The 18,531-nt window shown below is 38.5% G+C and overlaps 2 protein-coding genes and 1 pseudogene across 3 annotated transcripts; 1 reads left to right on the top strand and 2 right to left on the bottom strand.

Moving 5' to 3' along the window:
• Positions 1–1,707: 1,707 nt before the first annotated feature.
• LOC121771123 (GDSL esterase/lipase 6-like) lies at positions 1,708–4,113 on the bottom strand. The gene is made up of 4 exons (XM_042167909.1): positions 3,812–4,113; positions 3,613–3,746; positions 2,235–2,694; positions 1,708–2,121 (listed from the first exon to the last, which is right to left on the bottom strand). Exons 1-4 carry the CDS (start codon positions 4,041–4,043, stop codon positions 1,889–1,891), a joined length of 1,059 nt encoding a protein of 352 aa, XP_042023843.1. The 5' UTR covers positions 4,044–4,113; the 3' UTR covers positions 1,708–1,888.
• Positions 4,114–6,656: 2,543 nt separating this feature from the next.
• LOC121771322 lies at positions 6,657–8,006 on the top strand (annotated as a pseudogene).
• Positions 8,007–8,292: 286 nt separating this feature from the next.
• On the bottom strand, positions 8,293–17,969 carry LOC121771667 (vacuolar-sorting protein BRO1-like). Of its 2 annotated transcripts, none has more exons than XM_042168500.1 (9): positions 17,452–17,969; positions 16,753–17,060; positions 14,991–15,944; positions 14,119–14,208; positions 13,651–13,719; positions 11,625–11,765; positions 10,724–10,772; positions 9,766–9,869; positions 8,293–9,139 (listed from the first exon to the last, which is right to left on the bottom strand). In XM_042168500.1, the coding sequence occupies exons 1-9, from the start codon at positions 17,819–17,821 to the stop codon at positions 8,621–8,623; spliced, it is 2,604 nt and encodes an 867-aa protein (XP_042024434.1). In that variant the 5' UTR covers positions 17,822–17,969; the 3' UTR covers positions 8,293–8,620. The 2 variants fall into 2 exon arrangements, with proteins under 2 accessions (XP_042024434.1, XP_042024435.1); XM_042168501.1 differs by having other exon boundaries at positions 16,753–16,978; positions 17,452–17,579.
• Between the last annotated feature and the right edge of the window lie 562 nt (positions 17,970–18,531).

The following is an 18,531-nucleotide window of genomic DNA, read 5'->3' as shown; positions in this document are numbered from 1 at the left end:
CATATGGTCCTCTTTCTCCCGCCGGCTTCCTCCTCCTCCTCCTCGGCCCCCGCCCCACCCTCGTTCCCCACACGCGAGGACGAGGTAGTGCCCTTGCCCTTCCCTCTCCCTTGCTTCCGCGTCCTCCCTGCCGCCGATAGCATCTCAATGGGAGACTCCCTGACCGAAGATAGCCCCAACTCCTCAAAAGAGAAAGTCTCAATGGCGGTGAACTGAGTCTCCAGAGGAGTACTCTGGGGTGAATCACTAGACAATAAATCCATGTAGGGGCGATAGACATTGTCCCCAAGTGATTGGGGGACCCCATGTCTGCTCCCCCCGCAACGGCAGGCATGCCCTGCATCATCCCACCTGTCGGTTTGAATTGGAGGTAGCTTTGGCTAATGCGCCACCACATTCTGTCGATATGCTGGTTAGCCCCGACGTAGGGATCCTCGACTACACTAATCCAGGCCTTCGCCAGCGCGACGCACTCTCCTATGCTTCATATGGTCCTCTTCTCCCGTCGGCTTCCTCCTCCTCCTCCTCGGCCCCCGCCCCACCCTCGTTCCCCGCACGCGAGGACGAGGTAGTGCCCTTGCCCTTCCCTCTCCCTTGCTTCCGCGTCCTCCCTGCCGCCGGTGGCATCTCAATGGGAGACTCCCTGACCGGAGATAGCCCCAACTCCTCAAAAGAGAAAGTCTCAATGCCGGTGAACTAAGTCTCCAGATGAGTACTCTGGGGTGAATCACTAGACAATAAATACATGTAGGGGCGATAGACATTGTCCCCAAGTGATTGGGGAACCCCCTGTCTGCTCCCCCCGCAGCGGCAGGCATGCCATGTATCATCCCGAGCATCATTATCCCTGGCATTTGGGGCATCATCCCTGTCATCGCGGCACTCATCCCGGGCATTTGGGGCATCATCCCACCCATCCCTACACACCAAGGGGGGTACATATTGTAGTACCCGGGCATCATCCCCGTCATTTGGGGTTGGGGCATCATTGGCGCCATTCTGGGCATCATCCCGGACATCGGTGCACTTCTGCCGGCATTTCCCCCAACTCTAACGGGAAAATTCGGCGTTTGTGACTCGCTCGTGGCGGGGGAATCACTATCGTGGTGCTCCATTTATCTTCAAAAGAAATGAACGTAGAGAGAGAGAAACTCGTTAAAACAAGTGGTGCGAATGAAATGAAGTTCAACGAGCCGTATATATAGAGTTTTTTTTTAATTAAAAATTGGGACGTCCGTCGTGGCACCGCAATGGCGGACGTCACGACAGATGTCACGACGGACGTCGTCAGAAAGCCGCGGAACTCCGGTGTCCGCAAGCGACGTCCGCGTCCGCCGGGTTTACGCCTAATGGCGGACGTCCGCCGGGACGCCCGCTGCTGCGGGTGCTCTAAGCCTCTAATCAACGAGTTTCAACGAATTCTTCTTGTTATGGAAAACACCCCCAAATGAAATAAATGAGGCCATGGTGGCCTTCTAGATTCTTAATTGGACTTGGACCAAACCAGTCAATATTATGTCCTCAAACTTGTTCTCTAAAGTTAGGTGAATATTCTATTTAAATCCCTATCTCTCACTTCACTTTCAATAAATTGATTCAGTGTTCGATCCAAATTAGTTAAAAGAGCTGTCTATAATTTGGAAGTATATTCCCCAACTTTTACAACCTGTAAATATAACTTATTGTTATTCAATAGTCATAATTATCAACCTTTTGCCTAAAATTGTAGAATAGATGCACCATATATTTTTCATGACCCAAATCCATAATCTATAGTAAATAAAAGATGAATTAACTAAAATCCCCATATTTAAATAAAATCTAAAAACATTTGGATAATCCTCATAGTTTAAAGGAGGAGTAACAATGAAATTTGAAGCCAAAACAATTAGGCGATGGGCATATTGGCAAGGCGCATAAGATTGAAGGGCGTAATATAAGTCGGGCCGCCCGCCCACAAGGCCTTGCTAAGGAGCTTGTAAGTCCGTTCCGATGGATGAAAGTAATCCCAAAATAAGTATTCATTTGGATTCTTACACAATTTGTAGCCCATCTTCCCACATTGCACCTCTCCTCCTAGTTTCCCATATCCACAACAAGCCTTCTCCACATCCACAAACCCTGTCCAACACAATCAAATTTTGAAATTAAAGGTCTGTGTTTGGTTCGATAATTTATTTATGCATTGAAAAAAATGAAGAGAGGTAGACGAAAAAGAGCAGAGAAGAAATGACCATAATGCGTAGGATGCGCTCGATAGGTCTGGATAGTTTCATAAACACGTCCAAAAACAGCGATGGTGCCGGGGTGGGTGCGAGGCAAATCTTTCACCAAATTCTGCAACCCCATGTTGTATTTCTCCACCATTGTATTCAGCTTGTCGTAGCATTTCCCGAGGGGGGCACCGGGCAGATTGGACCTAGCTGGGACGCAGCCGACCGGGCCTAGTCCGAACACGGCGACACGGCGGGCCCCAAGGCTGACGATGGTGTCGGCGAAGTTGTGGATTTGTCCGAGCATGGATTGTATATAGCCGGCATCGGGTGTTGAGGTTGATGGTTCCAAGTAGCCAAATATGTCGTTCGATCCTGATTCTATCAAGAACAACGAATCTCTTACCACTTTTCTGTCTATTTCATTTTGTTGGACTAGTGATTTGAATTGTTGCAATTGGACTTGGATTGCTGTCACTCCCTGCACATTTTTTACAAATCAATACATCAACATATTTGTAATCAACACACCACTTCATTAATTGGGGATATTAATTCACAAACAGCGAAGCGAAGACTGAAATGGCAAACTAATTTTCAAATTGTTAATTTCCTAAAAAGGAAAAAGAAAAGCTAATTTTTAGTAATTGAAGTCTGTGTGCTTTGTATATGCCCTTGCCTCTTTGTGCTAGCTGGATCTGCTGGTAAAGATTATGGGCGGAAGCCTCGAACGAAGATAAAGGGTATTGAAGGTGTGATAATGCATCTTTAACAAACGCTAATTAGTTATTAAAAATACTATTTTACTTCTTCCGTCTCACAATTAGAGTCACATTTTGCCATTACGGTCAATCTCACAACAAGAGTCATATTTCACTTTTACTGTAAATGGTAAATAGGTCTCGCATTCCACTAACTCGCTTCACTCACATTCTATTATAAGATCAATATAAAAAAGTGAACCTCATATTTAAGTATATTAAACTTCCAATTAATGTTTATAAATCATAGCCCTTGAATTGATAATGAGATTATTCATGGCACATTATAGAATGTATACGTCAAAGGCTGAAACCATAAAAGAGCCTCCACCCAGTGAGAAAAAAGCCTAATAATTTCACCTTTTTTATTTTAATTAAAAAAAGTTTCTAAACAGCCTTTAAAATTTCATGTTTTCAGGCCCACAAACCCAGAAATATTCTCCTGTAATTTCTCATCACACCAACAAATATTCCGACGACGAAACAAGCACTTCAAAATAATTTAATTGGAACTTAGAAACAGTGCATTCAGCCATTCACATATATAGTTATCAAATTTTTAATCAAGAGAATGATTTTCACATGCAAAAAATTGTAATTTAACAGAGAGAGAAATAAAAGAGGTAAAATATACTGACAGAAAATTTATTGGTGGACGGAAGAACTCCGCTGCCGGCGCTGGCGAAGTTGATTCCGTTCGCCGGAAATTTCTTTTCCGTTGCGTTCATAATCTCCATGTATGGTTTTTGCAGTGGAATGCCTAAATAGTCAGCTGCACAAACACACACTTAATTCACCCATCAATTTCCCAATAAATTAATGTGAATTCAGACTTACAGATGAAGTCGGCGACGGTTCTGCCGTTGGTGAATCTTCCGGTGGGGCGGCCAAAGAAGCTGGATCCATAGGGCGGGAAATCGGCCTGAACGGTGCAATTTGGGATGTAACGGTTGTTTCCGGCGTCGAAGATCGAATCCCCAAATATGAAAATTGCCGGAATTTTAGACCCGGTGGCGGAAGCTGCTAAAAGAAATAGATTGAGGGAGGCGAACAACAACCGTGTCTCCATTTTTTATCAGTGATTTTGTAGAAATGAAATTAGTTGAGTAAAGTTGTTGCATATATATAAAGAGAAGAGAGAGGGAGGTGTTGGGAAAAGGAGGAAGACGACATAGCATAGCAGCACTAACTATATGCATGCATGGCTTCGATCAGCATATTGATTATAAGGAGTAATAAAATAAGTTACTATTAATGCTTTCTGTACATTATGAGAAAAGGAATCGATGTTGATTTTCAATAAAACTACTTTGAAATTATGAATTGTGTGAAGCGGTTATAACTTCTTAATTTGACGTGAGACTAACACTAACCTTTTGTAGATAGTGAGTATACTCACTCTCGCTTTTCTGTTCGCCTCACTTTAAAGCAAAATTATTTCATTTTCTGCATCAATAGATACTGTTATTTAATGTATTAATTGGAGAAAAAAATAAAATACACCACGGAATGATTTTTCATTGACGTTATCACAATGTCAATTTGAATTTAATGTTTTCATTGTTATGAAAACACACACATTAGAGATGCTCAGTTGGAACTGGCCAGCCGATTTTAAAAAACACACACACATAATATAAAAAAACATTTCATTTATTAAATTTCATTAAAAAATTCAAAATTTACACAACAAATTCTTATATAAACTACTATAAATTACATAATTTAAATATTAAATATTAAAAATTTATAAACTTAAATCCTAAAACACTCAAACTACTCTTCCGGAGACATGGTCGGTAGGCCCAAAAATTACATAATTTTAGTTTATAAAAGTGAGTATAATCAACATAGAATTCAATTGATGTGTGGAACGGTAACGAGTTGACAAGTCTTACTCCTTTATCACTTCACCACGTAGTGACAAAATTATAACTATTTATTCTTATATATTAATTAGTATTTTTATGTATTCTATGTTTAATTATACTCATTTTATATATAAACTAAAATTATAATACTCGGGATGTGATCAATTGCTAACTAATTAGTAATTCAAAATTAAGATCAATTTTTAACCATTAGATTAGGAGATCTAATGGTTGATATAATGTCAAGTGGATTATATGTTAAATTTAAATAATTATTAAATAAAATTAAAGGGTATTAATGTCAATTTTCTCTTATTAAAATACCCTAAAACTTTAACTTACGGAACTCTCTTGATTTAAATTATTTTTTCCCAAAAAATATATCAAATTAAAGGTACTTTTATAAAGATTATAATGAGATCTCAATTGCATATGCTCCAATGGCATTCGGATGATGAAATTTGATGATTTTTATTTCAGCTTTCGTATATGTTGATAAACAGATTTTTTATCAACAAATATATCAAAAAATCTCAATATAATGCATGTAAAATCTCAATAAAATTGTATTTATATTTTCGTGTACTTGTGTTGAAATACGCATATCATTGTGTTGATATTTTTAATACACTGTGTTGATATAAAAAACACGAAATTTATGATATGATAACAGAATGGCGATCTTACCATTTTGCTGATATTTTGTCTACTATTTATTGAAATTTGTAAGACTTAATCTCATCCACCCATTTTAAAATCTAAGGGTGGAGATTTGGTCTTGATTTTGGATAATGATGTTATAAGCAATATAAGAGGACCACATAGTACTCCATCCGTCCCACTCGAAGAGAACTATTTTCCTTTTTGGAATCTCTCTAAATGACACATTTTTAAAAATAGAAATATCACTCTCTCTACCTTTTCTATTTCTCTTACTTTATTATCTTCACTTAACTCACAAAACAACAGTATATAAAATCTCGTGCCGAAATAGAAATATTCCACTTAGAGTTAGACAGAGGGAGTATAATTTTTGGGCCTACCAACCATGCCTCAGGAGGAGTAGTTTGATATTTTTAGGATTTTAATTATGTAATTTTAAATTTTTAGGATTTAAATTATATAGTTTTTTGTTTTTAGGAATTTGTTTGTTTTTAGGAATTTGTTATGTGATTTTCAGGTTTTCTAATGAAGTGTAATCAAGGGATAGAATAAAAAATGGTCAAAAGTGGTGTAAAGCACATGTATAATTAAGAGTCAGATTGCCATGAAGATCACGGTTGTGAATGTTGTTATATCCTTTGATGACAAAGAGAGATCTATATCACTTTTTAACCTACCAATAAAGTGGGATGAGTTCTAATGTTATAATGAAAATCTTAATTATTTTTAATCAATTATTACTTAGAATTATTAAATTTTAGGGATTCCGCCGCCACTAGCCCACTGCTCATGTGCCAACTAACTAGCATTTGCCAAGAGGGCAACTAGCTCCGAGGACTTCGCCGGCAGTCACCATGCCAAACCTTTTTTTATTTATAAAATTAATCAATCATTTCTTTCCTAAGTCAAACAACCGCCAACGGATTAGCTAAGGTCGTCGGACTTCTCTTTCTCTTCGACAAATAGATGAATTAACTCGTAATGATAGTCAATACTACAGTGCAGCAGACATGCAAATATAAGTACATGACCACAGCCCCCAAGCTAGATATTTTTTATTCTATTACTACTTTACTAGTTGATGCTCTGTTATAATTGAAGCACATATGTGAAGCGCATAATCCCATGCAACAGACGCTAACACAAACATGCCTCAGTATTATGCTACTCTGCATTGCTCCCAACACCCTCGGACTTGTGTCCGAATCACATCCACCTCGCTGACGGATTCAAACCGCAGAACAGAGCTGAATATGAGCAGCACAACTACTAAGGAAAGCTCGTCGTAGTTAGGCCACTACGCTATGAATGGTGGAGGGGGACAGTATAGCTATGCACAAAACTCTTCTTACCAGGTAAAAATATCTCTAGATTTCAGTTACCAGTGTATATTTTGATACTTGCGCAGGAAGTAATTGAAATCTAAGATCAAGAAATTACTTTGTTAATTCTAACCTGATTTCTCCATTTACTGCAGAGAGGAGTAATTGAAGAAGGGATAGAAGCCAAAGTTGATATTAGCCACCTCTCTTCAACCCAAACATCAACTAGCTGATTTTGGCTGTTCAACAGGAAGAAACTCATTTCCTTATATTCAGATAATCACTTAAGCCATTGAGAAGAAGCTAATAGCAGAAAAAGGGCTAATTACCCAAATCCCCGAGTTTCATGTGTTCTTTAATGATCAGCTAATGAATGCTTTTCCGATCACTCCCACCCCAAATAAATTTTTTATGCTGCCTGGTCCTTTTCATGGTCGCCTTTTCCCCAAGGCATCCCTTGATTTTGCTTACTGCACTTGTGCCCTTAACTGGCTTTCTCAAGTGCCAAAGGCTGTGGCAGACCATATGTCTCCAGCATGGAACACAGGCAAGGTTCACTACACAGGGGCCAAACAAGAAGTGGTTGAGGCCTATTCACATCATTATGCTCATGATATCAAGTCATTCCTAGAAGCTAGGGCAGAGGAGCTGGTGGCTGGAGGACTAATGGCTCTTCTAGTTCCTTCAGACCCCTCCGCCACATCCTTCACTACCCCAACGGAAATTGATCTTCTAGGTTCTTGCCTATTGGATATGGCCAATAAGGTGAAGTTAGATATTCACTTTGTAAAAAAGATTACAAATTGCATAAAGTGCTTATTCAGCATATTTGCAGGGAATAGTTAACGAACAAAAAGTAGACAGTTCAACTTTCCATTGTATTTTACCATCCCCCAAGAGCTGAAGGAGATAATTGAGAGGAGTAACAGTTTCAGTATCGAAAGGATGGAAATACTTGACAATCCAGGGAAGCGCACCTTGTGCAGCGCCAAAGCACGAGCTGCATACCTCAGGGCAGTCTTTGAGGGAATGCTGATAAATCACTTTGGAAGTGAAGTCATGGATGGACTATTTGACTGCTACGAGAAGAAAATTGCAGCTTCACCACATTTCCTGGACCCTGACAATGAGAAATCAATAATAATATTTGTACTCCTCAAGAGCAAAGCTGAGTGATAACCCTAATATTTTTCTTATATACAACCACATCCCATATCAAAACCAAAGTCTATCTAAACTGTTATCAGCTTGTACTGTGCTACCGATTTGGGTTTGCTAGATATTCTACAGAATAAAGTTATGTACTCAAGCAATAGTTAGGGTGAATACTGAAACTTTCAATGGATATTCAGGAAGTATATGAATAATTTACTGATGCACCAATCACATATGCTGCATGGTAAAAACCCTTTAACCTGATAAGAGCATGTTACAATACTACAACATTATACGAGTATCAAACTAAAACAACTCAAGGAAAATTAAACTCAGGGATTCCACAAAGTTGTAATTACAATGGTAACAAAAGAAGCTCCGATGGTATGGAATATTTATATTATAGCTATATATAGGAAAAAGCACACAATTATTATCATATACAACTGAGATGCTAAACCTCTATAATGATATACAAAATAATGAATAATCCACAAACTCTAGGCACGCAACACATTTGCAAGATCCGTTACAGTTCAATATTGAAGAAGCCGACACCTCAATCTCTCTAATGCCTGAACAATGATATTGGACGAGATCCATATGAAGTCATTGACACAGATAGTAAGCAAAATTCATTGTCTGTAGTAGCCACTCTGGTTGGAAGGTGGATATGGAGGTGTAATAGTGTAAGGAGGGCGCGGCATTGATCCAGCTTGCTGAGGAGGGGCATTGTAGTATTGACCCCGCCAACCAGGATATGCAGGTTGCCCATATTCATGGCTTGCTGGAGGTTGTTGCTGTTGGGGAGGCTGGTATGAACTTGAAACGGGTGCATGATAGGGAGGTGTAGATTGTTGCTGGCGACTATATGGAGGAGTTTGAGAATAAACGGGCATAGTTGGCTGGTAAGTGGAAACCGGAGGTTGAGATGAGTTTGGCATGTACCCCGGGTCATGCTGCTGTTGAGAATTGATTCTTTGAGTCTGATGAGGCTGCCCAGCAGAAGGAAATGAGTAACTAGCAGTGTTTTTTCCATCCTGCAAACTAAGACCAGACATCTGCTTCTGAACATGTTCAAGCATTTCACGACACTGGATATTTCTAGTCAACACAAAATCACTGCACTGTTGCTTTACGATTGAAATAGCGTCCTGTTTTGCAAAACAAACCCAAATAAAGAAAATTGTCAGATAAATGAATCTTCATGGTTATAACAGAAACTAGAGAATTACCCTGTTGAATGGTGTTCCTAAGGAAATAAGACAATATTTAAGAAGTTATTCTTATATAAGCTCCTTTGAAGTTTCCAGTAATCATTTTTGAAAAAACCTTGAATCTTAATCATTTTAATTACACCTTCCACATTAGTAACATCTTAGCAAACACCCGAAAATTAAACTACTCATCCAGTTATTCTTAAAATGAAGTTTAACATCTTATTGGTAGTTTATGCTTGTGACATGAAGTAAGTCCTCCACATCTAGCCTTGTCCACATAAAGATTTTATCTTCTCCTACACTTTGATCTCAGCTGTTCCTATAGTTACAATCATTTTGACAGGTATTTTTAAACCCATAGGGCAGATGTAGAAGGCACGTGAATACATCTCATTAAGGGATTCAGTAGCAGTATGATCCAGGCCTATTACTTGCAACTTTCAAGTACAACTTCTATACTTACTATGCAGAAACATTACATTTACTTCTTGATTACAACAAATTTCAACCTCCATTAAAGGGTAACATAAAACTTCAGTTCCGAAGCATGACATTTATACCTGAAGGGTGACATAAAACTTCAGTCCTTCATTGATGTTGTCCTTAATTTCACGGAACTTTGCTATTGCAGCTTCAATCTGTCTGTATCCATTTTCGCGGGATGCTGTCAAGTAAAAGCAAGAGAAAATCAATACACAGTAAGCCAAACAGTTAACTTTTAAGCATCATTACTGGTCTTAAATATTTCAAGTAAATTCAATTCCGAAAAAGTAAATTAACTATCTTCGCATGTACCAAGTTCAGCAATAATTCATCATGTACCATCACTAACTGCAGGAAAAGGATGCAAAGAAGAAAAGACATTCACATCTAGAATTATCAGCCAAGATCAAAACAGCAAGGTTCCTAAGCATGCTTTTGGAAGGGCACAGTGCAATGCAGTTTAATTTATGCATTCCAGTTATTCAGTTGTTTTTATATAGTTGGGTCGAGTCCCAATCCATGGGGCCCATATGGCTTGGTTAGAGTTTGTATATAGTCTTTCTTTTTTAGTTGTTCAAGTCATGCTTTGGATTAAAGTATTTGGTAGGCGAGTTTATGCCTCAGGACTTTCAGTAATATTATTTCTGATTTTCCACCCTTCACTCTATCAGAAATATTCTAGCAAACTGGTCGGGGAATGTAATTAGTCCTTTGCATATTATGCCATAATGTTAAACATTATGATTTAATATTGTCCAGGCTGCCTGTTTAAAGTTTTGGAGACATACTCGAGAAGCATTAGCACATAGAACTAACATTACCACATGAGAACTATACATCACAAACTTGTCAATCAATGTGAATGTTTAATTGTTTATGAATTCTTAAAATAGACAAAGACAAGTATCAAGATGATAGTTAAATCTATTCAATATCACAATCACCAGCTTTGATTGGATAGATCAGCAAAATGGATTACAAAATGTCCAGGCATGCCATGTATAACCCCAGAACATCACGAACTAGAGAATGTACCTTTATAATCTTCTAGGTTAAAGATAGCAGCGAACTCATCATTTTGAGCCTATACCAAATTAATGCTTAGTTAACGAATAATTTCATAAATGAATAATAAAGCTTTTAATCACATCCACATTGTAATCCATTTCAAGAAACATTGGGTAAGAAGGCACTGCAGAAGGAAATATTTAAAAGAGATTCAGAGAGGCAGCTCAAAAGACAATGTTAAATGAACTAATCAAATGCCTTCATCTGCCTGACAAGTCATCTACAATAAAAGAACCTCCCTGCAGTGCGCTCTTCCTTGAATTATTCAGTCATGCAATACTTATTAATACAAAGAACAAAACGCATTTCGACCAGTTGTAGTTCTCAATCATTTTGTGGCACTGAGCGTGGACAAGCCATCTAAGATGGGGGGGGGGGAGTTAATGCACAGGAAAGAAGCTTATTTCTCAAATCACTTTTTTTTGCAGAAAGTTTGAACATTTGGGGGTGGTGGTTCTTCAGACTAGCCTCTTTTATGAAGGAATAACATTCTTTTACATGTAACACATTCTCGGGGTTAGAGCACATACAGACTAAGAGTTCGCTTCTAGACCTCACAGAACAATTTATTCAATTGATGAAGAAGTTTGACTTGATTAAATAATGGATACATCCTGTAGGCTTTTGAGAGAACGGTATAAAGTGTATATAAAGGTTAAAAAAAATCTCATTTTGAATGCAGATGAGGGTAAAGAGATAATTTTATACCCAAATTTAACTACTGATGCGACATTCAGACTAACGTTGTCCCAAGTTTTTCAATCAGAAACTTGTGCAATAGAAGTTCATGCACATGCACAATATGTATGCAAAAATTGCATGTAGATGACCGTGATGAAGAGATGCAACCAGAGTCCACCGAACAGACCTGGATTTCTGCTAACAAGTGTTCTTGAGAATCAAGGTTCTCAGCAATTTCTTGACAAATGCTGTCATATTTCGACAACTCCTTCCTGAAAAGATCCTCTTGAGAACCAGTAGATGTCATCAACTTAGGTAGAATGTCATCCTGAACCATAGCACAGTAAGTCAACCAAATGTGATAACAATCAATTAAACTATGCAAGAAATGTATATGGCCAAGCAACATAAATTAGTTATATTTACACGAGTTCCATTTGAAAAACTGAACTAGTAGAATTTTCACACGACTGATGTATTCTAAAAGAATGAAATCCAAGTCATTTGATGTGGGGGGGGGGGGGGGTTGAATTAGAATGAAGTGAGAGAAGAAGTGCATAGGTAGTAAAATCAAGTTAAATGGTATCCATGAAAAATAGAATTGTAGCTCCTTCTGTTTGGATCAGCCATATGATATCAGACTATTCATTAACAATAAGAATATAGTAGTAATAGTTTGGAGTAAAAAAGTAAATAAGCAACTCAATATTCTCATTTTAAAATGCATATGCCCCAATGTTATTAAAAAGCGGCCATGGCGCCGCCGTGGCGCCATTGCGTGGCGGGTTTTGGAAAAAACGCCATCGCCACGAGCTGCCACAAAACTTTTTTATGGCGACCGCCATTTGCCGCCATGAGTGAGGCGCCATGGCGGTGCCATGGCAGTTATGGCGTCACTTTTGGTTGGGCTGCCCCAAACCTCAGCCCAATTACCAAATAACACAGCCCAAATGATTTTTAACCCTTAACCCGGCCCAAATAATGAAATAAAATGCCAATTAAGTCAAAATCTTGGGTTTTTTTTCATAGTATCTCTTTCCCTCACAAACAAACCCAACCTGCTGCGCCCCCAGTCCCACTGCCCTAGTCACGTCGCCGCCGCCCGCCGGTCCGCCGCCCGCCGCCGACCGTCGCCGCCGGTCCTTCTAGAGCAGCCCACTGCCCAGATTTTGAAGGTAACCGAAATTGTATCAGTGATAGAGTTTTTGATGGAGATTCACTTGATTGGGATACTGTCTACGAGTCGTCGGGGATTGGAGAGCCTATCACATATACTAGGTCTAAGAAAAGAAAAGAAGCTTCTACATCATCAAGTTCTAGGAAAGCCTCAAGAACCACAACCACATCTAGAAAAAGGAAAGGCCAATTAGGGAAAGACAGATTGGCGACAGTGGTTGAAGAAAGAGAGCTTGTTGATGAAGAATTGGAAGATGAAGAAGTTGGGGATGAAGAAGAAGGATCTACTTCGTTGGAGGACGATGATATCGATGAGGATGAGGATAACTATCTTGTGGAGGATGACTATGTTGGGGATGGTGATGATTGAGGATGGTTTTAATTTAGATTTGATATGTATTATGAATTTGTGATGATGACTTTATATTTTGATTGTTGAACTAAGACTTATTATGGTAGGCATATTATATAATTGCTTATGACTTTATGCTTTATTTATTGTTTTAATAGTTGATAACTTGATATATTACAATTTTTTATTATTTTCTAATTTTTTGAATTTATATATACATATATTACTAATATTTTATTAATTTATTTATCGGCCGCCATATCCCACCATACTGATACGCCATATCCCTGTGGCGGTTTTTGGGCTTACCGCCGTAAGCCGCCATACGCCATCCATAACATTGATATGCCCAATGACGCAACACAAAATATATCAGAACACTCAAATCAACCACAGAGAAATACAATTTTTAAGTAGTTGTAAACTCTATAAGTCAGATGAGAAACATAGCCACATAATGCATTGGAATGTGCTAAACTCATTATTCCCATTCTAAAAATCATATGCCCAATGATCCAACACAAAATATATCAGATGGCTCAGGTCATGCAAGAGACACAGTTTTAAGTAGTTGAAAACTCGATATCTCAGATAAGAAACATGGGCCACATAAAAATTGGAATGCGCTAAGTTTGAGATGAGGAACTAAATAAAAACCCCCAGTCAATAGCTGAATGCATATTACCTTCCTCTTCATCTCTTTCAGCATGTCCTCCAGGCTTGCTCTGTGAGAACCAAGAATCTCCAATTTCCTCTGCAGACACACATAAACAGTTAGAAGATTCTTGATACAGAACTTCCAGAGTGGTCTTTGAGAAACAACAAAATTCCCATCTCTCATTCTGCATATCAATGCTCAATCATGGTATACAGAGTCAAAACTTTTCACCACCATTCTCGGCTATAAGTTCATGGCTATAACTTTTCACAGTTGAGATTAATCAAAAATGAATCAACAAATAAAGAAACAGTGTCAAGTGCACACTAATTGCTAAGCCCAACATTTACTTGTATCAAAAAATGGGTAAGTTCATTCATGCATATCCAAGCCTCATATCAGGAAAAAATTGACTATTTCCAGCCCTATAAGAAGTTTGAGATATTTTTATCATTGGGTTTAAAAAGTAAGAAAGGCCTCAAAAAAAACAGATACCAAATTCTGCTTCAAGGCTCCAACCACAGCATCTTCATTTGCATCGAGAGACATTATTGGCCTAGCGAGAGTTGGCAGAGCAGATTCAATCTATCACAAGCCAAAAAATGAGAAATCATGAGTATTATGTTTTTGCCAAAAGAAGCTACACCAAAAAGGGCTGCAAGATAATACTCCACCCATCCCGTAAAACATTATCCATTTTGCCATTTTAGTTTGTCCCCCAAAACATTACTCATTCCATTTGTGGTAACTACCCCACCTCTACCCTGTATATTTTCTCCTTGCTCAATCAACTTATTTACAATTGAATACAATACCCTTATAACAAAATGTGGGCCTATTTTTTCACTCAACACACTTACCTAGCATTTATTAATCCATGTACCCGTAAAATGGGCCACGTTTTAAAGAACGAAGGGAGGATTTGAAAACAATAGAGACAAGTTGCATTGTTCTCTTTTACACTATGAAGCATAATACAACATAGATCTAGTATATTATTCTAGATTGCAGGGAGAAAAACTTACGAGCTCTTAATTAAAGAAAATTGGAAAATTAAGAAGTTCAAATCCTATATCAACACCCTAGGCAGTCAACCATGAACATTCTTGAGTTATCAGATTCCTTATTAAGTGTATGATAAAGATCCCACAAACCTCAAGGAGGCCTATGAGCTTATCAGGCTATCATATTGCGGAATTAAGTAGACCATGATGTATTTTAGACACAGATGTGCGGCCAAGATGTTCATAGTCGACCAATATTTTCTGAATGTCCTTTTTACAAGTCCCAGGGCAATACTCAAGAAGTTTACTTCAAGATATCAAGGACTGCAAAACTAGACTACCAAGTGAGGTTCAAAGGCTTACTGGACGGCAGTCAAGGATTGACAAAAGTGCTGCGTTTTCTCTAATGGATCTTTCGATGCGAGCATCACTTTCTGCAGCTTGCTTCAGATTAGCTGTAAACCTATTTAATCTGTCCTGCAAATTCTTTGTTAGGGTACTCGATTGAGGTCGTGTCCACCGACTTCCAAATTGGTTTCTAAACTGTGAATCTTCTGTTTCCTCCTTCTGCAACTGTTCCTCTATCTGTACCAACATCTCATGGTTCACCCTCCTTAAATCTTTCAGTTGCTGAAGCTCAGCTTCCAAACCAGCTGGGCCACCACATATCTGCACTGCCTCCACCTCTTCTTTTAGTGCAGTTGGTAGAGTGAAGTTCCCTTCTAGAGCAAGAATAGAGTCGGGCAAATCCATTTCCTTTAGTCTCACTCGAGCTAGTTCACTTCCTTGCTGCAATTTCTCAGCCTGGGTCCTAGTAATGTCATCAAGCATTTCAGTATATCTAGAAAGGGCTTTGGCACTACTATCAGGAACAAGACTTGCAAACATCCTCTCCCTGCTTGCGTCCAACACCTCACCCATTGGCATAGGCTTCACCATAGCAAATGCGGGAAGTGGTGATAACGAACTAGCAGGAGGAACCCTCATTAGGTACACTCTGTCATTTTCCTTCATAGCCCTTTCCAGATTGTGGTTCATACTAATCTCTAATTTGTTTATTGCATCCAAGAGCTGTTGGGATGCCCCTCTAGGAGCTGTTTTTTTGGCCTCAGATAAGGCATTAACCCCACTTTTTAAGCGTGCAATTTCCTCTGCAATCTCTTCTTTATCATGTAGCTCTAAACTATACCTATAGCAAGCCTCTGCATAAAACAAAGCTGCTTTTAGCTGAACATGGGCAATCCAGCCTTTGTCAAGGTGCTGATTTAAAGGGGCAACAGCCAACGGTGCAAAAGCTTCCTCGTAGAATAGCCCAGCCTGTAATCAAGGTCATTTAAATTATTGTCAAATGAAATTAAACTTAAGGACTTAAACTGCTGTAGATTAGATAATTATTTTATTATAGACATTCTCTAACAGAAACACAATAGTAATACAGCAAAATGGAAAAAACATGTTCCTCGGAAGCCAACAGTTCCTTCAGGTAAACAATCTATCACTTAATGAAAGTAATTGGCACAACCAAGTCTTCAACCAAATACTATATATTGACTACAGGCGGATAAAATTATAAGAATATCTTTTCTGGTTTTTATATGACAAAAGACATTGCAGGAGCATGAAGAGAGCTCTTCAATTTAACAGTCAAAACTGAAAGAAGACACTGAGAACTAGATACATCAGCAACCCACCAGGTACCTAACAAGGCATATTTCCAGGACAACTAGACCCTCTAAAGAACACATATAGCAATTTAAAGAAATAAAATTTTTCCTCTTTCCCTCTCTCACTTTCTATTTAATACCAAGCATGGGAGCTGATAAGACCTCCAAGAAAAACATAGAAGTTTCCACGCCTAATTTATGATATACTACTATATTTCTAAACAAAAGAAGATGTGACAAAGCGAGCAAACCCAAACACTGTAGAATAAAAACTGGGTTATCTTAAAGCTTTGATGAATTTTATGTGTATTCGCCAAGAATAAACCATAAGGAAATAGATCTTCTTAGGATTGTCTCCATTCCCTATATATATAATCTAAATTTTAGCCAAGCACTTCTAAAACATAATGCCCGCAGACAAGCAAAGGATTATCAGGAAAACCTTTAGCTGACACACATACCTGTCTTGAAATCTTCACGCAGACTCCAGCACTGCTTCCCTTAGCTATGGTATTCTCATACACACATTCCTGTGCCTGAGCTAACATCAGCCTCTCCAACATCCCCACGCACTCAACAGATATATCTTGTGTTATTGAGCTACCAACCGATGCTTTCATTGCAACATTATCTCTCAAAAATGCAAATGCCCCAGCCGCTGCTATAAATGAATGTGAAGCCTGCCTCCTGCCCTCCACAGCAGACCGATCAAAACTTAGACCCATTTGACTGTGCACTGCCCCCAAATTAAATAACACAGCAGCTTTTTCTACACAGACAAATTAGGACAATGAAAAATCAATTCACATGAGCATATAGTGAGTTTGAGCGAGAAAAAGGTTCTCATATTTCCCGCAATTGAGTTAGTCAAGTTATTTATGCTTGAATTACTACTAATCAATAAAACACTTGAACTAAACAAAACCTCCTAAATTGATGACGTTCTCCTTTCCTTAGTCTAGGTTACATCTACCAAGAATATAGACCATCAGCTATGAACATCAATCCTTGATAGAATTGCAATTTCCAGAATGCCGCATAGGCATAAGAACATTTCGCCTCACAGCAACAATCGCACATGCAAACTCTCACAGCAAGATGAGAACATGAACTTCATAATCAATAATCAATCAGTCAATCAGTAGAACACAAGCACCTACCGAGATGTACATTCTGCTGAGAAGCCTTCTGGCGGTTCTTAAACGCGTCAAACCAAGTGAACGACACCGTATTGGCGTGATCCTTGTCCGGCGAAATCGGAAACCTATACTCCACCGCGCATAGGGCTTTATAGTAATTCTGGAGGAGGTCGCGGCGAGCTGAGAGCGAGTCGGCTCCGGCACCGCGCTCGACGTCGGAGCGGAGCTGCTTGAGAGTCTCGAGATCATCCTCCAGATTCTGCGCCTCGCGTTCAGAGTAATTGGTGGCGATGAAGTTGCGCAGCGGCCGGTAAAGGTCGAGAGAGTTGGTCTTTTTCTCGAGGATCGCCAGCATGACGTTGGTGAGAGTGGTCGACGACGCCGATGCCATTAATTACGGTTGATCGGCGGCGATTGATCGGAGAACTCTAGGTGATAGTGAAACTTATTCAGAGTTCAGACAGAATACAAGTGAATATCGTTGTGGTTGGGAATTGCAAAATTTTGGGAATCGGTAACTATCTTCTACTTTTATTTTGCCAAAAGTTTTTTAATTTGCTTAATTGGAAAGCAAGAGACTGATTTGCCTGGGATAATAACCGTTTTAGTTGAATTTATAGGAGTATTAGTTTTTTTTTAATTGCAAAAAACTTATGAATTTTGATTAAATTATGTTCCATCTCATAATTTTAAACCAGAAAAAATATAAGCTTGAATTTATTCTTTGTTAGTACTACTCCTATTTTATAGTGAAAATTTATAGTTATTGTTCATATTTTTCAACTAAATAATACTCCATGTGTTTTCTTTGTGAATAAATTTCATTATTTAATTTATTGACAATAAAGTTTATGTACGAATGATTTTTCGACTCTGAAATATTTGAGTTTAAATCTGAATATCATAGATTTTATGATAGTTTTTTTAAATTATTGGACAGATATCAATCTTCGTAATTATTTTTGATAATTTATTCTATTCTCTTTTTTTGGATAAAAAAACCACGTATATCCTATCCGGGTTTTTTAAATGTTTTATTTGCAAGCACGTCATCCGCAGTGAGACCATTTTTAAAAAAATGGTTTCTTGTTTACAAGGATT

Source organism: Salvia splendens, chromosome 16 (genome assembly GCF_004379255.2).
Source record: "Salvia splendens isolate huo1 chromosome 16, SspV2, whole genome shotgun sequence".
Classification (NCBI taxonomy): Eukaryota; Viridiplantae; Streptophyta; class Magnoliopsida; order Lamiales; family Lamiaceae; genus Salvia; species Salvia splendens.
The sequence above is the reverse complement of the archived record's forward strand: the minus strand, read 5'-3'. Positions and strand labels throughout refer to the sequence as shown.